Here is a 23,870-nt window from a genome sequence, read left to right as displayed (position 1 = left end):
GTGATGGGGAACCAGAGGAAGAAACCAATAGCACTGTGGTGAAACCCCCACCCCACCTCACCTAGGGTGCCCACTTGGGGAGAAAGTTGAACCCATGTGGTTTAAACAGAATTCCTGAACCTAAGAGTTTAGATAGGTTGCTCCTGAAGCAGCAGCCAGAAAGGGCTTTGCAGTTCTCAGATGTGGAAACAGGCTAGCAAATTTAGCTGACCTGGAAATGAAGTAGCAGAGCTTAAGAAGGAAGCCAGACTTACTGATGAACAAATGTTTTCTAGAAGCTACGTGTGCAAGTACATTGCGCAATGCTGTAATTAATCAATGTACCTATGTGTAGACTCAATTAAAAGTGGGTATTAAGTATCTACTCTATGAAAGACACTGTATTAAAACACGGAAGTGTGTCTGATGTAAAATACAGTTCTAAATTTTAAGTGGTGTGCATACGTGTGCCTGTGCAGAGGTAGGGGCATTAACATGAGACCAGTGTGCAATGGCTATAACTCAAAGTATAGTAACAGATCTGTCATAAAGGAGGTGCAGAAAAAACAAATGCTGGAAGGGCTCCAAAAATGTAGAGGACTCTATTCAGTTAGAGGACTAGTAAAGGCATTCTGGAGAAAGTGGTGTTTGATGAGAGCTTTGAGGATCATCAGGATTTTCGCAGATGATAAAAGTGGCATGTGTTGTATTTCAGAGAACTGTTATTTTAAGGCAAATTTACCCTTTGACCCTGGGCAAGCTTTTTACTAACATTAAACATTTTTTTCTCTTCCCAAAGTGAAGAATTGGATAATCTCATCAAAATGAACAAAAGCTTGAATAGGTAAGATTTTTAAATGTTTATTTTTTACTACTGAGTTGCATATTGTGACTTTCTATGCCTTTTCAGTCTTTGAGCGTGAGGACCCACATACCAGGGTAGTCAAAAATATCTTACAAATCTTGAATAAAAGCTTGTAGCAATCATCATCATTTCATTGTTATGATGAATGGTTATTGAAGTCTAAAGATACTAACATGAAAGTGTCCTTGATTTTCATGCTCCATTTGTTTATTAAGGCAGTTATATAAATAACCACTTTTCTCTTCCTGAAATATTAAATCACTAGAATGTAAACAGAATTTGGTTTGATCATGGAATAATTTTAGTTTAACCATTACAAAAAACATTTTATTATCATAGTTAATGTTATATTGTTTATTATTATTTTTGAGACATGGTCTCACTCTCTTACCCAGGCTGGAGTGCAGTGCTGCACACATAACTCACTGCAGCCTTGACCTCCTGGGCTCTAGGCATCCTCTTGCCTTAGCCTCCCAAGTAGCTGGGACTACAGGCATGTGCCACCATGTGTGGCTAATTTTTAATTTTTTGTAGAGATGGTGTCTCACTATGTTGCCCAGGCTGTATCTTCTTGTTTTGAATCATTTATAATTGTATAACTTGAAATATGCCAAGAGAGAAAAATGAATAATCAAGGCTTGTGTTTGTGGTCTGTATAAGGTAAGCAAGCTCTCTATTACTTTGCATACTAACCCACTAAACAGTGATCAAAGAGAAGGAGAAAACAGGGCAAATGCCAAATGAATTGATCAGAGGATCATGAGATATGTTTTTCATATCTTGTTCTGGCAATAATGCTCACTTAATTTGCTGCTCTTCAGTTTCCTCATTTACAAGAAGAGGAGGTTTTAGATCAGGAGTCACAGCCTCCACGGCCCACTGAGGCCAGGCAGGTGTGAGTGGGTGAGGAGACTGACTATATGAAACACAGGCAGTGAGAGAGCTGGGGCCAAAAGGAGAGCAAATGCCCTGTCTAAGCACACAGCTGCTTCTCAGTTCAGCTCCAGCTGAGGGTCTCCACTGAGTCTAGTGTTGCAGGACAGCAGGACATTCTCAGGAGATCCTGTAAATCCAGTTTGGTTGTTTGTTTGTTTTAGAGACAGGGTCTCGCTCTGTCACCCAGGCTGGAGTGCAGTGGTACAATCATAGCTCATTGCAGCCTCCATCTCCTGGATTCAAGCAATCAAGCAATCCTCCTATCACAACCTCCCAAGTAGCTGAGACTACAGGCACCAACACCATGCCTGGCTAAGTTTTAATTTTTTATAGAGGTGGGGTCAGACCATGTTGCCCAGGCTGGTCTTGGGCTCCTGGGATCAGGTGATCCTTCCACCTTGGCCTCTCAAAGAACTGGGATTATAGGCATAAGCTACCACACCCAGCCTGAAAATCCAGGTTTCTGTGTGTCCTGACCATCATTGTAAACATGGGCTTACTTTAAAGCACATGCTTGAAAGCTAAAAGGATAGAAATGCTCCATGAATCCAAGCAACACCTCTATGGACCTATTGTGGTTGGCAGATCCCCAGTTTATATCTTTTATTTTATTTTCTCTAAGGCCCACTACAATTTAAAATTTGAGTCCATGAAAATACCTGTTTCAAGAATTGTAGCTCATCTTCCCCAACAAGCTTCTGTTTCCTGTCTTAAATGTAAACTGGTCTATGTTCTTATAGTTAAGCATTGGTCATTGTCACTGATGAGGCTTTTCTTAATCAAACCATTTAAAGGAATCAAGGTCTTGATGGTCTCTTCAGAGCAAATCCAAAGGTAGACGAAAGAGAGAAAAGGTAAGTGCATCTGTCTCAAATCTGAAAATCTTATCTTGCAGATTGCTCGTCTTATTCCTTCAGACATTAGCTGCGAGGGAGTTGAATCCTCTGGCATAGAAATGTACTAGCAGATGGGGTAGTGCTCTCAGCATTGTACATTTAGTTCAGACATAATTACCAAGAAGGATTTCTGCTCTTCCATTCAATAAGAGTAAATGAGCAGTTCACGGAGAATTTTTATTGCATCTGACCTTTCAAGATACCATACAATTTCATTTCAATATTCAGTCTTTTATGTGAATTTCTTTGTTTTCAGAGCCAAAAGCCTTGAAAGTCTCATCTATGTGAGTACCCGGACAGATAAAGATGGCAAAGGGTAAGATTTTATTAAGACAGATCATTTTGATTGAGTCCCAGACAGTATACTATTTTCTGGAAGAGACCTCCTGCTTAGGAGAAGGGTCAGGCAGGCTGGTGGAATAAGCCTCAGACTGGGGTCCAGAGATAGTGTGTGTCTTGGTGCTGGCTCTGCCACCAACATCAATCTGGGTGACTCTGGGCAAGCTGTGTAATTTCTGGACATCCGTGTTTCCTCATTCTATAAAATGAAGGATATGACCTAGATGATCCCCCAGTTCCCCTTTATATCTAAAATGGAAAGAAACACAACTAGCTGTTAAGAGTAGTGGAGAATAGGTTGATTTATAAACTAAATACATTTATAATAAGGCATTTAGGAGCATAGTCCCTCACCACTGAAGTCTCTCTGCCTTTTTTTTTTTTTTTTTTTTCGTTAAGATAAGAGTCTTTCTCCGAGGCTCTTCTTTGGCTCACTGCAGCCACTACCTCTGAGGTTCAAGTGATTCTCCTGCCTCAGCCTCCCAAGTAGCTGGGATTACAGGTGCCCGCCACCATGTCCAGCTAATTTTTGTATTTTTAGTGGAGATGGTGTTTTACCATGTTGGCCAGGCTGGTCTTGAACTCCTGACCTCATGTGATCTGCCCATCTAGACCTTCCAAAGTGCTAGGATTACAGGCATAAGCCACCACGCCTGGCCACCACTGAAGTCTTTAGAGTGTATAAGGCACTTCTCAGTTGGAATCTTAGTTGAGTCATTTCATATGCATATCTCTTCATACATATTTGTAAATATCTTTAAATGCAAAACTAGGCTTTTATTTATTTTAAATCATAAAATGGGTTAATTAATTATTAGTAACTGAACTGATAGCATTTAAGAGGTTACCTGGTAGTTCTAGCCTGACTGATACACTAGATAATTGACTTACATGACTGATATTATTTTCCTTGTTGAAAGAAACCAAAGCCATGCCAGTTTCATTAGAGAAAATCCCAGAATAGTCAAGAATGGCAAAGGGCAAGGATTTATGAGATCTCTACTATTTTTGCCTTCCAGATTGGCTGTTTACTTTGTATTTGGTTAGTCATGAAATTTGCCTTTCTAACATGAGAATTATTTCTGTTGTCACAGTTATTTTTAAAAACCATTTATCTGTGCCAGTCTATGCCGAGGATGGCATTCTAGCTTTCCAAGCCAATCTTGGCGATGCATTCTTAACCCTTTCTGATATAGAACACTTAACAAAGTCCATATGATGAAAAGCGTTGGCAGTAACCATCACACAGGCATTGAATGCTTATTAACAACTTATGACTGTAATGTAAACATGCCAACATTGCAGGTGACTTTTTCAAATGTGGAATAGATGAAGTAGAAAAATAGTCTTTTGCTGTTGTTGTTGTTCATGGATATATGAGCTTTCTAGGAATAGATGAGTTTCCAGATATTTTTCAAAAACAGTTTGGAGAGTTCTGCAAAAGTGGTAGACAAAAGGAAAAGTAGGATGAGCATCATAAGTAGATCATTTTGTGGGCTAGGAAAAAGATTTATAATCTGGGATAATTTGATAACAACTGAGTTTTGGTGCAGGAATAACTGATCTTGTCTGCATGGTAGGGAAAAAGTCCTAGTTCTTTTTTCTTCTTCCCTTCCTTCTTTCTCACATTGAAATAACTTAAAATATTGACAGTCTTATCACAGAGAAATCAGAGAGAGGTGAAAATGGCAAAGCATAATACTTGGAAGCTTGGGGGAATTTAAAGAGATTAGCTGTCATATTCGCTAGTGATTGTCAGTCACTGGCATGTGAGAGTTTTATTTCATTTATATAAAGTGCTGGGACCATAACACTTATTTTGACTTTACCAAGGTGACTTCAGACCCTGCTAACTTTTTAGGAGAAATGACTTGTCTAAATTCTCAAAGTATTTAGACTTAAAATATTGATCAATTGATTTCCACCCCTGATGTAAATGATTTTCATGCTTAAATAAGACAGTATCTCAATATATGTATTAAAATCAGTATCTCAATATATGTATTAAAAGCCTCCCACTAACCCACCTCCAAGAAAGCAGCAGCCAAGACATTGGTTAAAACTTTTTAAGTTGACTCTATCATGACTGAGTAATGGTTGATATCTTAGACTCAGGCTGCTGCTTATGCATTTTGCATGATGGATAGAGCCACTTGAATTCAATATTTCCAAGGACTTCTGATCCTTTAGGCACTGAATACATCTTACGAGATTCTCTGGTGGGAAATCTGCTGTTGTCATTACAAGATTCTGAATATACCACTGAGTTGCTCTTTCTCTTTTTTCCCCCCAATGTTGTAAAGAACCCAAAGCCTTGGAAGTCCAATTAAAGTTAATCAAAGGACTGACAAAAACGAGAAAGGGTAAGTAAATCTCCTACCTTGATGGGGCTCTTTTTATTCAGGTTAGCTTTTTATACCTCATTAGGAATGGGAGTGCTATGCTTTCCTTTGTGACAGTGAACTCTTGTACTGCTTTGACCCATCAGACCTAGCAGGCAAAAGGAATACGATGAGTGCTGTTTCCTTCATCGTATTCTGATTTGAGTTACATTGAAGTAGGTGCAAGAAAACCTGCTACATAATCTCTTATTCCATATTTTCTTAAATAATTAAGAGATGAGTCAAATTTTAATTTAAGTTAAGAAATATAAAGGACAAAATTGCACAGTGAGAGCCACATTGAGAAGTTTTTCTAAACTGATTTAGACTCGTTTAAATGAAATGCTGTTGTGGAAATTAATAAAGGTAAGTTGAGGATAATTACATCAAAGCTCTTCCTGGTCATTTTGTCCTGAAAACACCTGACACCACATTCAGGGACATTCTTGATTACACAGATTTCAGAGAAAATTGTACTGTAACCTAACTGACAAGTTTTGCTGTTTTTTTCAAAGAAGACAGGATCTCGAATCTGTTGTTAAAGTGAATGCCAGGATGAATAAAATGAGCAGAAGGTGAGAACTGAACAGATGTCTCTAAATATTGGTTATTTTCTCTCATATTAATTATGTGATATTGAGGGCATCACATCTTTGTTTGGCTTCTCTCTTCTGTGTCTAATCCCTGGTGCCCTGATCTTCACTTCAAAGAATCTACATACAGTATATTCGATCCAAATTTACATTTACATATAACCCAATAAAATCCTAAGGATTAATTAAGCTGAGTTATTGATAGGCAATTTTTATCCTAAAAGCCAATTTAATGTCAGTATAATAATTTTCTCCAAAAGCTTGAATTAATCATTGGGAATACAGAAGATGTATGTGTCTAATATTATGGGAATGTTTTGAAACTGATATAAACCTTTTTTTTTAAAGAAGTGAAGATGTTGATAATAATGCTATCAAAGTAAATCCCAAAGGAAATGAAAATACCACCGGGTAAGAATAATTAATGTCTTTAATTATGGTTTCTGTTACATGTCAATCAGAAGATAAAATAATTTGACTTTTTAGCTTCATAAAATATTTTATTAGCATGGAATTAGACAATAAAGATAGGCCTCACGACCATCCCTCCTTGCCCTCAATAAAACCACTAACTTTTGAAGCATTGTCTTAATGTTTGATAGTAAATTGCCTTTTTGCCCAGAATTTGGGCTTTGATTTGTCTTCAGAGTAAGTGATCAAATTGAATTTTTTGTGCCTAAAGAATGCACAGTCTTGACAAAATCGTCAAAGCGTATTTCCAAAATGACAGAGATGGCCAAGAGTGAGCCATCGTTGAAGCTCTGCTAATTCAACTTCTCTAAAGCTCTGCTAATTCAACATCTCTAAGGGTGGTGGTCTCAGGAGGCAGCCCAGGGGAGGCTGGGCTGGCACACACAGGGGTAGTGAGGACCTCTTACCACTTTGTCTCCTGTTCAGAGCTGTGTTGACATGGCAATGGCACCCAATCACAGTGCTTCTGCCTCCCCCTCCTGTCCCTTTTAGATACTGCTTCTGCCTTTTATGGTATCAAAGTATTTTAATGGGGTGGCCTGTGTCCCCCTGGGGAGTGAATCATTAATTTTTCTACTATGCGAGCTGTTTTTTCTTGCCCTTTTTTGCTCACCATAATCTACTCTGAAGGAACTGATATTTAAAAGGGTTTGAGCTAGGTAGATAACTGAGTTTATATGAAAGCATACATTCTTATTCTTTTAGTTAATATTGTTAAATTATTATTATTATGAAGTTATGATCCTCAACATTATTCTTACCACTTAAAAACAGAATAGGCAATTGTATCCAGTTTGTTGAGTAGAAATTTATACTGTCTGGGTCTGGTGTAGAACTTAATCTAACTTAATGTTACTTTAATGCTGCCTGCTTGGAGTGTTCTAACAAGATATATCTGAAGACAAAGTTGATTTTGTTAAATAACAAGTTTCATATATACTTATGCATTCTGAGAACAAAACAAAAAATCACATTTATTACTAACAAATAAGCAACCTTAAATGGTCTTCAGCTCAATTTATAAGAGAATAATTTTCATTTTCATTTAGAGCTTTAAAATTTTACATTGATATGGAAAACTTGTATATTTACCACTTCTTAATTTTTCCAGCCATTATTCATCTGATTAGTGCTATATTTTAACATCATTCATTAAAATTAATTTCCTTTTCCAAAGAAAACAAGACCTCGATGGGCTTATTAAAGTGGATCCTGAAACAAATAAAAATATTAGGAGGTAAGGCATTTAAAGTTCCCCTCTCCCCTTTGTTTGGCATTTAGAAGCACATTAGAATTTTGAGTGTTGGTATTCAGGACAGCAAATTGGAATTCAGGCCAAAACAAACTGAGCTCTTTTTTCTCTAAACACCTTATATTAAGTAATTCTGTGCAAGTGATACACCTAAATCTCCAGCATTTTATTCTTGGGCAAAGTTTGTTATCAAATAAATTTGAGAAATTAAATGAGATTTGGGCTGATCTTCTCTACTGAACTAAATGATTTATTTCTTTGTATGCTAGCGTGAGTACATGTATTAGTGTATGTGTGTGAATATATAAGTAGTATGTTTATATATAAGTGCATGTGTGTATGTGTAAGTGCATATGTATGTAGATGTAAGTAGTGTGTGTGAGTGTATGTGCATGTGTATCAGTAGCATGTGGATTTAAGTGCATGTGTGTATAAATGGGTGTGTGTAAGTGTGTGTGTGTATGCATACGTGCATGTGTGGATGTGTATATGTATGATCTACATGTGCGTGTGTGGTGTATTTGTGTTTAGTGTGTGTATGTGCATATAGTGTGGTGTGTATTTAAAGATGAAGAGCTTAACAAAGTGTACTTTGTTCTTGCCCATGAGTTGTCAAGTAAGTCATGAGAGCTTATATCTTCTTGCTTTTTATTCTTTATAAGGCAGATGGAATATTTTTGAAACTGAATTTGTTGGTATGTTGCTGGAAACAGTAACATATAATTGTATGTCGTTTCCCTTGAATTCCTTTCCATTCAATTATCTCAGTTCATGATATTATTTGTCAGTTCTAACATGTGTCAAGGATGCCTGCAGGCCAGTTGGGAGGGCAAAGGCTTAGGTAGTTGAAAAGCTGGTTTGCACACTGTCAAGCCTGCCCTGTTTGTGTAGGTGTGGCATGGTCAGAGGCACAACGACCCAATGAGTTCCAGGCTTGCACAAGCTTGCAACCCATAGATGGAGAAGAAAGCATTGATTTCCTTCAGTACTTGGGTGGTTCAGGGAGGTAACCTGAGGTGGTGAATGCGAGCAGGGAATCCAAAAATCATAGGTTCGAATTCTGGCTCTATCACTTGCTAACTGTGTCCCTGTACCTCAATTTACTCATTTACAAAAGAGGGATCATAAGATTCTCATGCCAGGCATATAGTAGATACAAGTAATTGTTGCAACAATATTCAAGTGAATTATATTTTCTTCATAATTTAGTGTTCAAATATTTAATATCGACTTTCCAAGAAAAATCCATGTTTCCTTTTCTAATTTTTATTAAAAATAATATTTCCAGGCTGAGTACGGTGGCTCAAGCCTGTAATACCAGCACTTTGAGAGGTTGAGGCGGGCAGATCGCAAGGTCAGGAGATCGAGACCATGATGGCTAACACAGTGAAACCCAATCTCTACTAAAAATACAAAAAATTAGCCAGGTGTCTCAACTACTCGGGAGGCTGAGGCAGGAGAATTGCTTGAACCGGAGAGTTGGAGGTTGCAGTGAGCCAAGATGGCACCAGAGCAAGATTCTGTCTCAAAAAATAATGATAATAATATTTCCAATCAGGACTTATTTTTCTTCATATATTGGTGTGTGTATATGTGGGCATTCCTATGCTCATGTGTGTATGCATGCATACAAATGTTTTTGTACATGTGTACATTCATGTGCATGTATATATGTATGTGTCTATATGCATATGTGATTGCCTATGTACATGAGTCTGCGCATTGCATGTGTGTACATTGTGCATGTATGTGATTGCATATGTATGCATATTGCTTGTGTTTTCATGAGTATATGTATAAATATACTTTTGTGTGTATATGAGTGCATATGTACATGGATGTGTATGTACCTGTGTGTGTGTGTGAGTGTGTACATAGCACATGTGTCTATATTTGTATGTGTGTACTTCCTGTGGGCTTTTGAGAATAGTAGTTGTCATTTCCTTTTTCTGAACATAATGAAGTCTGTAGATCTTTTAAAAATAAAGCAATGGCCTTTTACTTTCTCAGTAAAGCCTCGCCAAGCTGATATTTTTCTATTCCAGACTCATTCATGCCTTAAGGTTTCAGCATATGCTGTTCCTACTTCCTGGAATGCTCAATCCCCATATCGTCACCTTCTCCAACAGGTCATTTCTGACCACAGAATATAATTAAGTCACTGTCCTGTTCCCCAGCCCCACTACTGCAGGCACCAACCACTCTTTTTTATTTTTCTCATAACATATATTGTTATTTGGAATTGTGGTATTCATTTATTTGTTGAATTGTATATTGCCTGACTCTTCCAAAGTTGAAATGGAAGCCTCGTGAGGTTCCATCCGCTGTCTATATTTCACATTTATCCCAGAGCTTGGGGCAGGGTCTGGCCCATAGTGGGCTTTCCAAAACATATATATATGCTGAAGATATATATACTATGAGGTATATACTATGAGGTATGGATATATATACTATGAGGGTGGATTGAAGTAACCCATAATACTGAAGATACATATACTATGAGGTATTGCTTTACATAAACCCTCATATTATTTTACATTATTACATTAATAGTAGATTACTACATTAATCTACTCTTCTTTATGGACTTTATGAACTATGAGATTTAAATAACCTTATTTTATTATGTGCTTTATTTAATATTTAAAGAGATCAAGTCCTAAAATATAGTTAAAGCAAATTCCACAACCAACCCAAAGGGAGGAGTTATAATGCTTACCGTTTTGTTATTTTTTTGAATACACAAGTCTGGAAATAGCATCCCGGGATTTTTTTTTTTCTCAGTCACTGGCCTTCAAATCCCACATACTTCATTTGGGCAGAAATCAACAAGGAGTAATCTGCAGTGGAGTGATTGCTTCTGTGGGGCTAATTGTTTCATTATTTGCATGACAAAGGTTCAAAGTAATTATTGCTACTTTGAGTCTGTATATCACATTCTCAGACATCTGGATACAAATAAAAGACTTGAATCAACATCTAGTTGCTTTCAAATATCTGTATCTTTGATGTTGTATAGACAAAACCTTGGGGCTTTTGGACATGGCCTTAATAGAGTCACAGAGTATGGAGACGCAGTGCAAAAAGGCCTTCCTGTGGTATTCTTTTCCCTATGTGGCATCGTCTGTAGATCAGAGCAGCATTTATTGCTGCTATTGGTATGCAGAAAACACATGTAGATGCAGGGAGAAAAGCAAAATTCCACTAAGATCAGAAACCGACGTATGCTAAAGAGTAACAGCAAACTACTAAAATGTTTTCAATGACTGCATGGAATTTTATTTTATTTCATTTTATTTTCTTTCTTTCTCAGACAGGGTCTTGCTCTGTCCCAGGCTGGAGTGCAGTGATTCAATCACAGCTCACAGCCTCAAAAGCCTGGGCTCAAGGGGATCTTCTCACCTCAGCCACATGAGTAGCTGGAGCCATAGGTGTGCACCACCATGCCAGGCTAATTTTTTAAAAAAAAATTTATGGAGACAGGATCTTGCTATGTTGCCCAGTCTGGCCTGGACTTCCTGGGCTCAAGTGATCCTCCCACCTTGGCCTCCCAAAATGCTAGGATTACAGGAATGAGCCACCATTCCCAGCCAGAGTGTTGTGCTTTATATTATAGTTGATAGATCTTACATTTCAGAATGTTTCAGAACTCTGTAGATTTTAATATTCCTATTGTTTGTTGCCAAATACAACTAGTCAAAATTCATAATTCTAACACAGTTATAAGTACCAGAAGCAATTACTGGGTTGCATATCATAGATTTTTAACAAATTGGTGTATTAATACAGTTTTGTGATAGAAAAAATCTGCTAATGAATACCAATTTTACAAAATATGGATTCTCCAAAGCTGGTTTTAAAGTTCTACATGTTGAAGGTTGATAAAGAGTATCCCTTCTGGAATATTTCATGAAACAAATATATAGAATAAGTTACAAAAATGTTTTGTGCACCTGGTAAAAGCTAAAATTGTAGCATTTAGTGTGTAAAAGTAGGAGAATCCTAGTGCAGTACTTGCTAGCGGCCAAATGGCTCTGAGACTAAAATACTGTCTCCCTGAGTCTCAGTGAATTTCAGAGATGTACAAATCCCTACACACTTCTGCAGTCACCTTTCACAATCTTCAATCTTCAACTCCTTGGCATGATCTCAATGAGTTTTTACACTGCTTCTGAGTTTTAATGAACAGCTTTATCTTCTTGTTGTCAGTCTACCGTTGTTACATGTTGTCAATCTTACCATTCCTTCAATGTTTTAAAGGGGCCAGAGTCTTGACAATCTCATCAAAGTGACCCCTGAAGTAAACAGAAGTAACCAAGGGTGAGGACTATGTCTTACCTCTCTTCCTTCCTCTTCCCTATCCATTTGTGGTACTCAGGAAAGAAGATGTGTTGAAAAACCTTTGGACTGGGATCAGAAAGTCTGAACATCATTACTTACTAGCTTGGTGTTCTTGAGCAAGTCCCTTGAATGCTGAGCTACAGCCTCCTTAGTTATAAAATGAGGATCATAATATTTGTTTGGCTGAGTACGGTGGCTCACACCTGTAATCCCAGCACTTTGGAAGGTCGAGGCAGGCGGATTACTTGAGGTTGGGAGTTCAAGTCCAGCCTGGCCAACATAGTGAAACCCTGTCTCTATAAAAAATACAAAAATTAGCCAGGCATGGTGGAGTGCACCTGTAGTCCCAGCTACTTGGGAGGCTGAGACAGGAGAATCGCTTGAATCCAGGAGGTAGAAGTTACAATGAGCCGAGATCCAGCCACTGCACTCCAGCCTGGTTACAGAGTCAAACACCATGTCAATAATAATAATAATAATGATGATGTTTGATTTTTGTCACTTGATAGTTGTTAGGAATGAATGAAATAATGGATATAAAATCCATTTTTTAAAGAAGGATATTACAAATGGAAATGATTAACAAAACAGTTTAGTTATAGCTGTAACATTAGATGAAATGCTTAGGGGAACCAGGTGAGAGTTTTTAGCAGATTATTATGTCATTCATTAACTGATTTTTTTAAATGGAGTCTTGCCCTAATTATATGGTTTTATTTTGGGGGTAAATGAGAAACTACATCAGTGTACCAGTGATTGGTAAGAAGGTCACAAAGTTTAGTCTTTTAAATTAAGAGCATAGTCTTGTATCAATTTATCTCAAAGCTTAATAGTAAAATTTATCTTGAGTACATATATCCTTTAAATCGAAACAGCCAATTTATTTAATTCCATTTTTATTTATCATGTTTTTTGTTTGAAGTTCCAAAGACCTCAATGACTTCATCAAAGTGAATCCAGGAACAGAAAAAAGTACTCAAGGGTAAGATTTAGTAAGCTCCCTTTTTTTGTTTCATAGTAACCAATGCCTAAAAGTATCATTAAAGCCTCGTTTTGGCTGACTGATGCTGAACCCAATGATCCTTCAAGAGAAGCCGTGTAACCCTGCCTACTTCACATCTGAAATGTTAAAAATTTTGGTCAACCAATTTCTGATACAATGAGAGTACTCTTTGACTAATCAGGAATAAAATTGTTTTCCCACCATGGACAGGACATTTTTATTCATTGATTTATTATTTTTCTCAAGCAGAAGGGATGACACAGTAGAGGGGAAAGAGAATTAGATTGGACCCCGTAGTTGTGGGTATAGGCCTGTCTCTGCTCCTCTTACCTGTGTGTGCTCAAACTAGTCACTTCTGTTCAGGCTTCAGTTTCTCATCTGCAAAGTGAGGAAATGGCACCAGGAGCTCTCTCAATACTCCCAAGTCTAATTCAGTTACTAAGTTCCAATAGATGTTTGGTGTCATGATAAGGCACAGGCATTCTGCAGCCAGATTACCTAGCTTTAAATCCCAGCTCTGCTACTACTAGCCATGTGGGAAAATTACTTAAGCTTTCTGTGTCTCAGTTATTCCCTCTATGAAACTGGAATAATAATACTTTCTATGAATACTTCCTATGTCATAGGATTGATGTGAGGATTAAATTAGACAAATCATGTAAATCACTAAGAAGAGTGCCTGGCCTGGCACATCCAACATTTTCTAAAAGTTCTTATTCATTATTTCTCTCCAGTTTTAGTTAGGTCCCTATATGTATATTCACAGTCAACACTGAAAACCCCCAGCCCTCTGAGATGATCTCTAATTTTATTATTTTGATAAATATTTTATAATAAAAGTATTTCTCAGTTTTAACAAATACTTGAAACCATTAACAAATACTTGAAATTAGTGGTAAATCTACCACTGATCTGGTTTTCTATGTTTTTAAGGGGCCAAAGTCTCGACCGCCTCATCAAAGTGGCTCCTGAAAGAAACACAACTCACCAAGGGTAAGGTTTATGGAACTTCTCCCCCGTTTTTTTCCTAATCAACTTAAAAACATGATAAATTGCGCAGTGGCTCACGCCTGTAATCCCAGCACTTTGGGAGGCCGAGGCGGGTGGACCATGAGGTCAGGAGATCGAGACCATCCTGGCTAACACGGTGAAACCCTGTCTCTACTAAAAATACAAAAAATTAGCCGGGCGTGGTGGCAGCGCCTGTAGTCCCAGCTACTCGGGAGGCTGAGGCAGGAGAATGGCGTGAACCTGGGAGGCGGAGCTTGCAGTGAGCCAAGATCACACCACTGTACTCCAGCCTGGGCCGCAGAGCGAGACTCCGCCTCAAAAATAAATAAATAAATAAATTGCATCGTCCCACCGTAGAGACAACCAATGATGGGACCCAAATCAGCAGATTCTGTGTCAGAAATTTAGTGTTCAAGCATGTGCTCAAGGCTCTCTGGCCATGGGAGAGAGAATTCCTTGAAATACAGGAATGATCTCTTACCAGTATGAGATTTGTGTTCCATGCTGAGGATTTCCTTAAAAATTAACGGGAATTCCTCATGAGACAAAACATCATCCCAAACAATTTCCCAGATCTAAGTAGCATAAAAAAGGTCTTCATATGATAAAAAATTCTTCCTCCTTCTTCTTCCATCACGTATTCCCTCTCTTCTTATTGTCTACCACCCAAACAATTCTTAAAGTTGGGAAGTCATTTAAAAAATTATTCTCAGTTTATTGAAAAAAGAATGACATTTTTCTTTTATATAGAAAGAATTTTATCTAAGGCATATCATGTTAAATAAATAAACAGGCATAATAAAATCACCAACTTGTAAATGTATATTGTTAAATGAATTTGAACATGAGTTAGATATAAAAGATACCAAGATATATATCTTCTCTCAGCAGATTTCCTATCTTACTTTGCATATTGGAATACCGTCTATTTTGAAGTATGTGGCTATCAAACAGCTTATTTAGACCAGATCAGAGGTCAGCAACTTTTTCTTAAAGGGCTAATAGTAAATAGTTCTGGTTTCAGGGACCAAAATTGTCTCTGTTTTTAAGTAAGTATCTCTGCCAATAGTGTGAAAGCAGCCATTAGTACCTTGTGAACAAATGGGCGTGGATGTGTTTCAATAAAACTTTATTTACAAAAGCAGGCTGCAAGTTGGATGTAGCTTGAGGTTCATAGTTTGCTGACCCCTAGACTACATAGTATTTTGTTTGAGCGGGTGAAGAGAGTCAAAGCTGAATGTAGTTGAGGTGGAGTCTGAAATACAGCCTACTACCCTACTGCCCCCCTGATTTGGCATATATTAATACAACTTTAGTTTTACTATTGAGGGTCAGACACTAAATCCAGAAACCATATAATTACGTTACAGATTAAGATTCAGTGAAAGACAGTTGCCTTTTCCCTCTCCCAAGATGACTTAGTTTCTAAAGGTGAAGATGGCCTGATTATTCATGCCCTTTCCTTTATAATGTTTGAGGCTGTATTTTGGTAGCCACATGCTGCCATGTATTGCATTTGGTTGTGTGTCTATTTATTTTACTTGGTAGTGAGATTTTTTGAGTTCAGAGGACCTTTTGCTAGCTGTGTAGTCTTGGACAAATTGCCTAACCTCCCTTATACCTCAGCTTTTTTATATGTAATATCAGGATTGTAAGAGTTAATTTCTTCATGAGTTACTACAAAAATTAAACATGATCATGCTTGTAAAACACTTAGTGTTCACGTGCTTATTACACATTATCTATTAGTATTATTATTACTCTTAACAATTTTTTCTTTATTGTTAATTTCCCATAGCACTACTCAATGTGAAGAAGATAGCAAATAAATTTTCCTGGGAGGTTGAATCTTATGAAATTACTGACATTCAACTATTTTTGACCAACAAAATGGCAATTCTAAACAGTTCAATGTAATAGAATATAATAATTTACATGGAAGGATACGCACATGATAAAATGAACCTATAGATTAGTTTTAAGGATTAGTTAAGATATAAGTCTTTCCAATTATTTTCTCTCCAGGATATATAACATATCATCCAATAATAAAGTATATCAAATTAGGCTTCCTATTCAGGTCTTTGGTGTTAGGGTTGGTATCATTACTGTGACAACAGCAGCATCTCTGTAGAGCGATGAATGCCTATTTGAGTGTTTAGAATAGAAACATAAATTATATAAACTGATGCCTTGCTTGCTCTAATTTAGCTTTGCATGAAGTGTGATTCTGAAGTGATTTAATATCTTGGGGTAGTGTGAATATTACATATTTATATCATATATATTACCTACATAACTTAGAATCAGAAAATGACTTTTTTTTCTTTTTTTTTTTTTTACAAAAAATCTCAGCTTTTGTTTGTTGTGGAAGAAGGGGAGCAAGGAACATATGGATATAATGAATAATTTTATATTTTCTCTCGTTCATTATAACCTCCAGAAAATATTCTAAATGATCTAATTCTGCCACACAGATAAAGTATGTAAAATAAAGAGTTTAGGAATAATTCTGCTTTGAGGTTGACTTGAAAGAAACAAGAATACAACTAAATTAAATTATCATATACACAAATGTATGCAAGAAATGAATTGATAGTAGCTACCTGTCTTTACATAAGGCTAAAAATTTAAGTGTAGATGAAGTTTTAAATTAGCAACAATCATTTGGTTAATATTAAGGCTGAAAAAATATACAAATTATTGGATTTTAGTTGACTTAGTCAGCTACTGAAACTTAACATTTTTTTAGGAACCAAGACTTGGACAATCTTATCAAAGTGATCCCTTCAGCAAACAAAAGGTAAGCTTATTAAGATTGTTGAAGACTTCTTAGCAAGTCTCCAATTTATGCCCCAAAATAAGATTAATTAGTTGACTAAAGACATTTTGAAAGGGGACATGAAAAAAAAATGAGAACAAGTTGATGTGTAATAATGCTGGATAGATTTTTTTTATCTATTATTGGTTTCATTAATTTCATTATATTATTGTTGAAGATGATAATATTGAAGATAATTCTGTGTAATTACTACTTTAGAAACTCCTTTGACACAGTAATAGCATAACTAAATTATAATCATAAATTCATAGTAAATTACAAGTTCATAAAACTGATGAAATCAGTAAATATTGGCTTTCTGTTCTCTCACAAACCCAGAGATTAATATTTAAATGACTGGCAAGAAAACTGACAACATAATATTCTTATGTTTGATTAGAATATTTTTTGCGTGACATTGAATTTACTTCTGTTCTTGAGAAATTAAGACCCTTTATACACTGGACACAAGTCACTAAAAGCATGGCAGAGAAACCCCAAACTATCACTCATTGAATTGCTGTGAAGATAACATAGGTGAAAAGCATTGTATGGATGTGAGGGATTGTTATGAACATGAGACAGAGGGAGGATGTTGGGGAAAGGAGTGTGGAGTTTGTGGTCCAGTTCCTGTGGTTGGAATTTTGGTTCACCCTCAGCCATTTCTTAGGTATCTGGCCCCAGGGAATGCCTTAATCCCTCTGAAGTGCAATATCTTTGTTTATAAAGGCAGTGGGGGTGGGGGTAGGGCTGGTAATGTTGATGTCAAGAGTTGTTTTGAGGATTAAAAAAGTGGTAACTAATATATATAAATTGGAAACTCAGTAAACTCATGACTTTTTACACTAGGATTCTATTGAATGATTTACACCTGTCGAAACAAAAAAAAGAAATGCCGGTATGAAATTTGCCAGTTTCCTCTAATTTTGTTTTCGCAGTGAACAAGGTCTTGATGAACACATTAATGTCAGCCCCAAAGTTGTCAAAAACACTGATGGGTAAGAGATGGATGTGAGTTTTGTTATGTTTCTCGTTAAGTAAACCCCAAATTAATAGAAATGATTTAGAATTATTCTATGGGCAAATTGAATGCAAATCTCAAAATATCATCACAGGTGGAAACCTAGATGTCTCAATATTTGTTAATTGCAAGAAAGAGAGGCAGCTGGAAACAATGTATGGCGGTGCTTTCTCTTCTCTAAGTCTCCAGTAAAGGAATTGAACAGAGCGGTTGGAGAAATGCGCAGGAAGGAACATAGGTAGTCTAGGAGCTGTTGATGTTTTGTTTTGTATGGTATTGAAATTAATACTTTTGTCTTTGAAATTGATGATAATTTATTAATGGTAGTTAATTTTTTTGAAAAAAGACCTAGACCCTTCATTAGACTAATCATTAGCAATATCATTCACCTCATTTTAGAGTTTTCTGATAGTCAGTGGAAATTTTATGAGGTTCATTATTCTTGAGAGGTTTACTGCACTCAGCAAGGTGATGGACCTAAAGTTTAATAATTCTTCTTGAAGTAATGTCAGTAAGATAATGAAATTCACTTTTTGTCTATAGTTAATCGAAGACTTAATATCATTACACATTACTGTTTTATATATAAATACATCTTAAGAACGGTTTCATGATTTCCCCTTTTAAGTTCTGTTGGTACGTATACAAATTGTTAAATTTTGGAGATAGAGAGAAGGAACCTTAGGATATCTTGGCCCAGTAGTTTGAATAATTTTGAAAACCAGTGTTCCAGATGAATCTACTCATTTTGCAGAAGAGGAAATTAAGACTCAGAAAGGTTAAGTGATTTGAGCAGGGCCACAGAAAAAATTAGTGGAAGACTGATAGTAGTTCTATCATCTCTTAGGCAGTGAATAATTACTGAGCACCTACTGGGTTCACAGCTTACAACCAGGTATCATTACTTGTACATTAGGTATAATTATAGGTTGTGGAAGCCAAAAAGAGAATTCAGTAGGCATATTCAATCTTATTAACAGCAGGCAATTAACATAGATTAAAGCTAATTATGTACCAGGGGCACAGAGATGTTACACCAAGACAATAATAGGTTGTCAGTTTAATATATTACATTTTGGAGCACTCATGTACTGCTTGCTGAATATAGAATATATTGTCAATGAGTTGCATTCTTAAAAGGGAGAGATATTGAAGAGCTAATTAATAAACACAGAGGCAGTAAAATTCGTATTCATGGAGTCCTAGGAGGAGGTGTTTGGAGATGGACAGAGCCTTGGAGATTATCCAATGCAACCTCCTCATTTACAGATGAGAATACTGAGACCAGGGGCAAAAATCTCACAGTCATCTGTGAGATCTTCTAACTCCCAGCCCAACTCCTAGTCTTTACATCACAGCACACAGACTTTGATCTTAAAGTCTATAAAAATTAATTAAGCACCTTGGGAAATAGCAGAGGCTGTAAAGATAGGAGTGTTGCTCTTGCTGTGGGATGACCAGGAGGTGTTTTTTACTGTTCTTACAGGGTCACTTGAAAGACTGCTTCGTAGATTACAATGGCACAAATGTGCAAATGATTGCAAAACACTTTACAGCTTTTAAACTGCATGAAAGTAATAATAACCTAAATATCCTAATGTATCCTTTACTACATTCTTAAAGCTAAATAAAAATAGTAACTTGAGAGAAAAAATGTTACATTTTCCTGGATAAAATTTAGATATGCTTGCTTTGCAGGATCTAGGGCCTGAAAAAAATCTACATATTTGTTGTTTGCAAAAATTGCATGATGCTATCAATCAAGGCAATTCCAGACTGTTCCTGAGATTTTTGTTTCATTAACACATGGTGTTGTCTTTACAGGAGTGGTGGCAGAATATAGCATATATTTATGTTTTCTAAGCTAGTGTTTCTCAAATGTGGGTTGCAACCCATTAAAGGGTCTTGCAATTAATTTAGTGAATGGCAATCAGCATTTTTCTCTTAATTAAATAGAATGAACGGAACAGAAAATATGAGAGTTCTTATGTAGTAAGAATATTATTTCATAAAATGTATGTCTTCATGTGTGTGTGTGTGTGTGTGGCTGTCGGTAAAAGATAGTTTTAGGCTGTGATGTAAAATGTGTTTCTTATTGGGCTTTATGTAACAGTGGTTAGTATATCATTGTTCTAGAGTATTAGGTAAATTAAATTTTTGTGCTCAGTAGGACAGTGAAAATGGAAGTTATAGTGGATTTTTGGGGTTTTTTTAATGTTACTTACTCTTAATTTTGCTGACACATAAATATTATCTGTAGTTACACTAACCAATATTGTGATTAATTGTATATTTTTTTTAAATTGTGGCTTTTGAACATACTGTCCACTCTACAAAGTTTTATTCTTTGTATTTTATAATAATATGTGAAATTAACCTCATTTTAAAGACTGTTGTCTTTCTGACACAGTTTAGTTTTATGACAGATTTTGTCATTGGTTTACACAAGGAAATTATGTTGTGGATAGTTAGTTTTCATATGTCAATCATTCTTTTAATAGTATTTATAGATATCAATTTATTATGTTCAGTTGAGAACATTATCACAGAAGAAAGCTCAAAATAGGGAAAATTCAGTTAGAGCCTTTCCATAGGCTATGGAGAGGTGAGAACCATGAAGAATAAATCAAACTAAATGAAGCCTTGAACATTCTATGGAAAGGTTGAAGGCTGGGGAAGAAAATGCAGACCTTTTCTCAGACGTTCTGATTATTCATCTCTAAATGACGCTCTTTTGGTCCCTGACCTTGCATTTTTTTTTTTTTTTTTTTGAGGAATAAAATGTATTTTATTTTTATGTAAGGAAAAAGCACTGTTGCAGGGAGAGGTACATGTAGATTGTTTCCCAGATGGTACTGGAAGCAGGTGTTGTCAGTTCTGCAATCTCTTGCCATGGTAACTGCCATGTATTTCTCTGAATAAGTATTAAAATGAGTTTAGAGGAACACTTTGAAATTGATGGATTGCTGGAACTCTCTTTGCTAAGCCTTATATTAATAATAATCCCCATTTTAGAGTTTATTTTTTTAAAATTGATATCCTTAGTTGATTAACCTGATTTTAAAAATAAGGATATTAAAATCAGTTGGTATCTTCATAATGTTAATACATTCAAGAATGAACAATTGTCGGTTACTAAATGTTTGCTATGACGACTTAACCAGCATGCCCTTGTAGATAGGCTCTGTCAATAAAATGTATGAAATTAGAGTAAGTTTTCTTCTGATAAAGCATAATTCTTCATCCCCTAAATTGTTTAGAAAACATATTTCATGGTTAGTCCATACTAAAACAATATGTCTTATACCATTATCCTTTCTTTCCATTTCCGATTACCTTAAACCTATGATTATCTCTAATCCAAGTTGCTTTAATATTTTTTCCACTTTAAGAAAACAAGATCTTGATAAACTCATCAAAGTGAATCCTGAAATTTTCACAAACAATCAAAGGTAATAAAACTATGTTGTTTTAATGTGCTTTGGTCAGAAAGAATATTAAGTTTTATTATTACTTCAAGCAGATTTATAACCTTACTGATATTACCAAAAGGACTTCATAATTAACCTGCTCTCTTTTTATTGTTTGATTTAAAGAAACCAAGATCTTGCTAACCTCATCAAAGTAAATCCTGCAGTAATCAGAAACAATCAGAGGTAATCAAATAGAAGCAGTCAATTCATGTTTTTATTTGTCTGTTGCCCCTGGATGAAGTAGATTTATAATGTTGCTTTATTGACCTAGCACAACCCCAAAACCTGTTACTAATCTGAACTTTTTTCTCTCCCTCTTTTAAGCAGCCAAGACTTGGACAATCTTATTAAAGTGAAACCTTCAGCTCTTAGAAACACTAATCGGTAAATGACCTTGACTATCTTGACATGTTTACAAGTTTCTAGGGTAGGAACTTCTTCCTCCTTCCTTGCCTCCCTGCTTCCCTCCCTTCCTCTCTTCCTCCCTTTTTTCTTTCTTTCCTTCCTTCTTTCCATTTCATTCTATCACCCAGGTGGGAGCACGGTAGCACAATCGTAGCTCACTGCAGCATCAAAATCCTGGGTTCAGGTGATCCTCCTGCCTCAGCCTCCTGAGTAACTGGCAGCAAATTTTTAAAAATTATTTTAGAGATAGGCTCTTACTAGTTGCCTAGGGTGGTCTCAAATTTCTGGGCTCAGGCAATCCTGCCTCAGCCTCGTAAATTGCTGGGATTACAGGCATGAACCACTCCTTCCTATCCCTTTTTTGTTTTCTTCTTTTCTCCTTTCTTCCTTCCTGCCTTTCTTTTGAAGACTTTTAGTTTTCTTTGGTGTGTTAAATGAGGATACATTTGGCCGGGCGCGGTGGCTCAAGCCTGTAATCTCAGCACTTTGGGAGGCCGAGACGGGCGGATCACGAGGTCAGGAGATTGAGACCATCCTGGCTAACACGGTGAAACCCCGTCTCTACTAAAAAAATACAAAAAACTAGCCGGGCGAGGTGGTGGGCGCCTGTAGTCCCAGCTACTCGGGAGGCTGAGGCAGGAGAATGGCGTAAACCCGGGAGGCGGAGCTTGCAGTGAGCTGAGGTCCCGGCCACTGCACTCCAGCCTGGGCGACAGAGCGAGACTCCGTCTCCAAAAAAAATCCATCCCATGTGACTCCTGTCAACAAGGAAACATATCGCACTCTTCTGGAATCAATTGCACTATTTTGGAATTAGTTCTGGGCTTCTTATTTGCACTAAAACAACTTAGTGTTTGTTGTCTACAGAAAATAGAGTTTTAGGACTGAAATGAAAGAAATGAATACAATTAAATAAGGAAAAAAGATATTTTGAAGAAGTTGAACCAAACTAATGGTTTCTGTGGATGTCTGTAAAACATCAGAATGCATGTCCGTAGAACATTAGAAAGAATATTCATGGTCTTCAAAATCCTAGATCCACAGCTAGTGTGGGCCCACAAAATATTACAGATTTTAACCATAAACTTCCATTTTACATTCTTACGATATCTTATAATTTGTTATTTGATATATTTCACATAAACTGCTTTATTAACCTATAATAAGGTAATAGACAATGCAAAAGAGTGCACTGTATCAGAAGTCCAAATTGCTCTGCTGATCTGAAATTGTATTATAATAAATACATTGCTGGAAATAGTAGTCCAATATTCTAAAATGACAAAAAGAAATTAACATATGATAAAGTACTTTGAACCCATTAGGAGAAACAGGAAAGTGTAATTCATGATTGGCCTAACTCTTACATCTCCTAGTTTGTTTTCTGAGTATCATATTTTGTTCTTGCTGTTTGAGCACCTAGGATATGACTGGTAGTTCACATACATTTAATATTCACAACAATCCCATGAGAAATCTATTCATGCACTCTATTTTGTAGAAGAAGAAACTAGAGCTCAAAGGTACTAAATAACCTTTTCAAGAAAGAAAAATACACCCTGGACTTAAACTCAGGGACTTCTGATGTCACTACCTAGAGGGAAAACAAAAGATCTGTGGTTAAGTCAGCTCAGACTCTCTTGTTCTTTCCATTCTTCATATTCCCTATGACCCTCTGCTGCTCATACACAGTTAAAGGACTATGATCAGATATATTTATTCTGGAGGATTATTGTTAAAATGACAGGGAGGAAAGAAAACCTTGCTGTATGTGGATTTTCTAATAACTGAAATAACAGTGGACTCTGCTGCGAGAATTGTATGGAAATATCTTTGCGAAGTAGAACCCTTTCTTTATAGTGGCATTTGTTGGGTGGATTTTTCTTTATATCAGTAACAGTTTTAGGAAGTTCCCAATCATGTTGAAAGTGGTTAGGTTTAATAACCACGTTATGTAATAACTAACAGTGAAGAAATGTAGTCTCTCACTTTCTCTCCCACATCTCCTCCCTCCACCTCTTTCCTCCCTCAGTCCCTCTGACAATTGTGCTTTATTGACAACGGTATCTTTCTCAGAAGG

The 23,870-nt window shown here is 36.5% G+C and overlaps 1 protein-coding gene and 1 long non-coding RNA gene across 2 annotated transcripts in view; one reads left to right on the top strand and one right to left on the bottom strand.

The window, feature by feature from the left end:
• SCEL (sciellin) overlaps positions 1-23,870 on the top strand; it is a 111,653-nt gene that overhangs the window by 60,781 nt on the left and 27,002 nt on the right. The window contains exons 13-27 of the mRNA XM_011953847.1: positions 779-823; positions 2,575-2,634; positions 2,933-2,992; positions 5,319-5,378; positions 5,912-5,971; positions 6,338-6,400; positions 7,638-7,697; positions 11,976-12,035; positions 12,979-13,038; positions 13,993-14,052; positions 16,823-16,873; positions 17,830-17,889; positions 21,305-21,364; positions 21,509-21,568; positions 21,713-21,769. Coding sequence (XP_011809237.1) covers positions 779-823; positions 2,575-2,634; positions 2,933-2,992; positions 5,319-5,378; positions 5,912-5,971; positions 6,338-6,400; positions 7,638-7,697; positions 11,976-12,035; positions 12,979-13,038; positions 13,993-14,052; positions 16,823-16,873; positions 17,830-17,889; positions 21,305-21,364; positions 21,509-21,568; positions 21,713-21,769 — 876 coding nt within the window. The remainder of the gene's footprint in view (positions 1-778; positions 824-2,574; positions 2,635-2,932; positions 2,993-5,318; positions 5,379-5,911; positions 5,972-6,337; positions 6,401-7,637; positions 7,698-11,975; positions 12,036-12,978; positions 13,039-13,992; positions 14,053-16,822; positions 16,874-17,829; positions 17,890-21,304; positions 21,365-21,508; positions 21,569-21,712; positions 21,770-23,870) is intronic.
• Positions 2,846-10,509, bottom strand: LOC105520239. The gene is made up of 3 exons (XR_001003095.1): positions 10,435-10,509; positions 5,396-5,505; positions 2,846-3,264 (listed from the first exon to the last, which is right to left on the bottom strand). It is a non-coding gene; the product is annotated as an uncharacterized LOC105520239 (long non-coding RNA).

The sequence above is a fragment of the Colobus angolensis genome, unplaced genomic scaffold (genome assembly GCF_000951035.1).
Source record: "Colobus angolensis palliatus isolate OR3802 unplaced genomic scaffold, Cang.pa_1.0 Scaffold374, whole genome shotgun sequence".
Classification (NCBI taxonomy): Eukaryota; Metazoa; Chordata; class Mammalia; order Primates; family Cercopithecidae; genus Colobus; species Colobus angolensis.
This window is presented reverse-complemented; position numbering and strand designations above follow the sequence as displayed.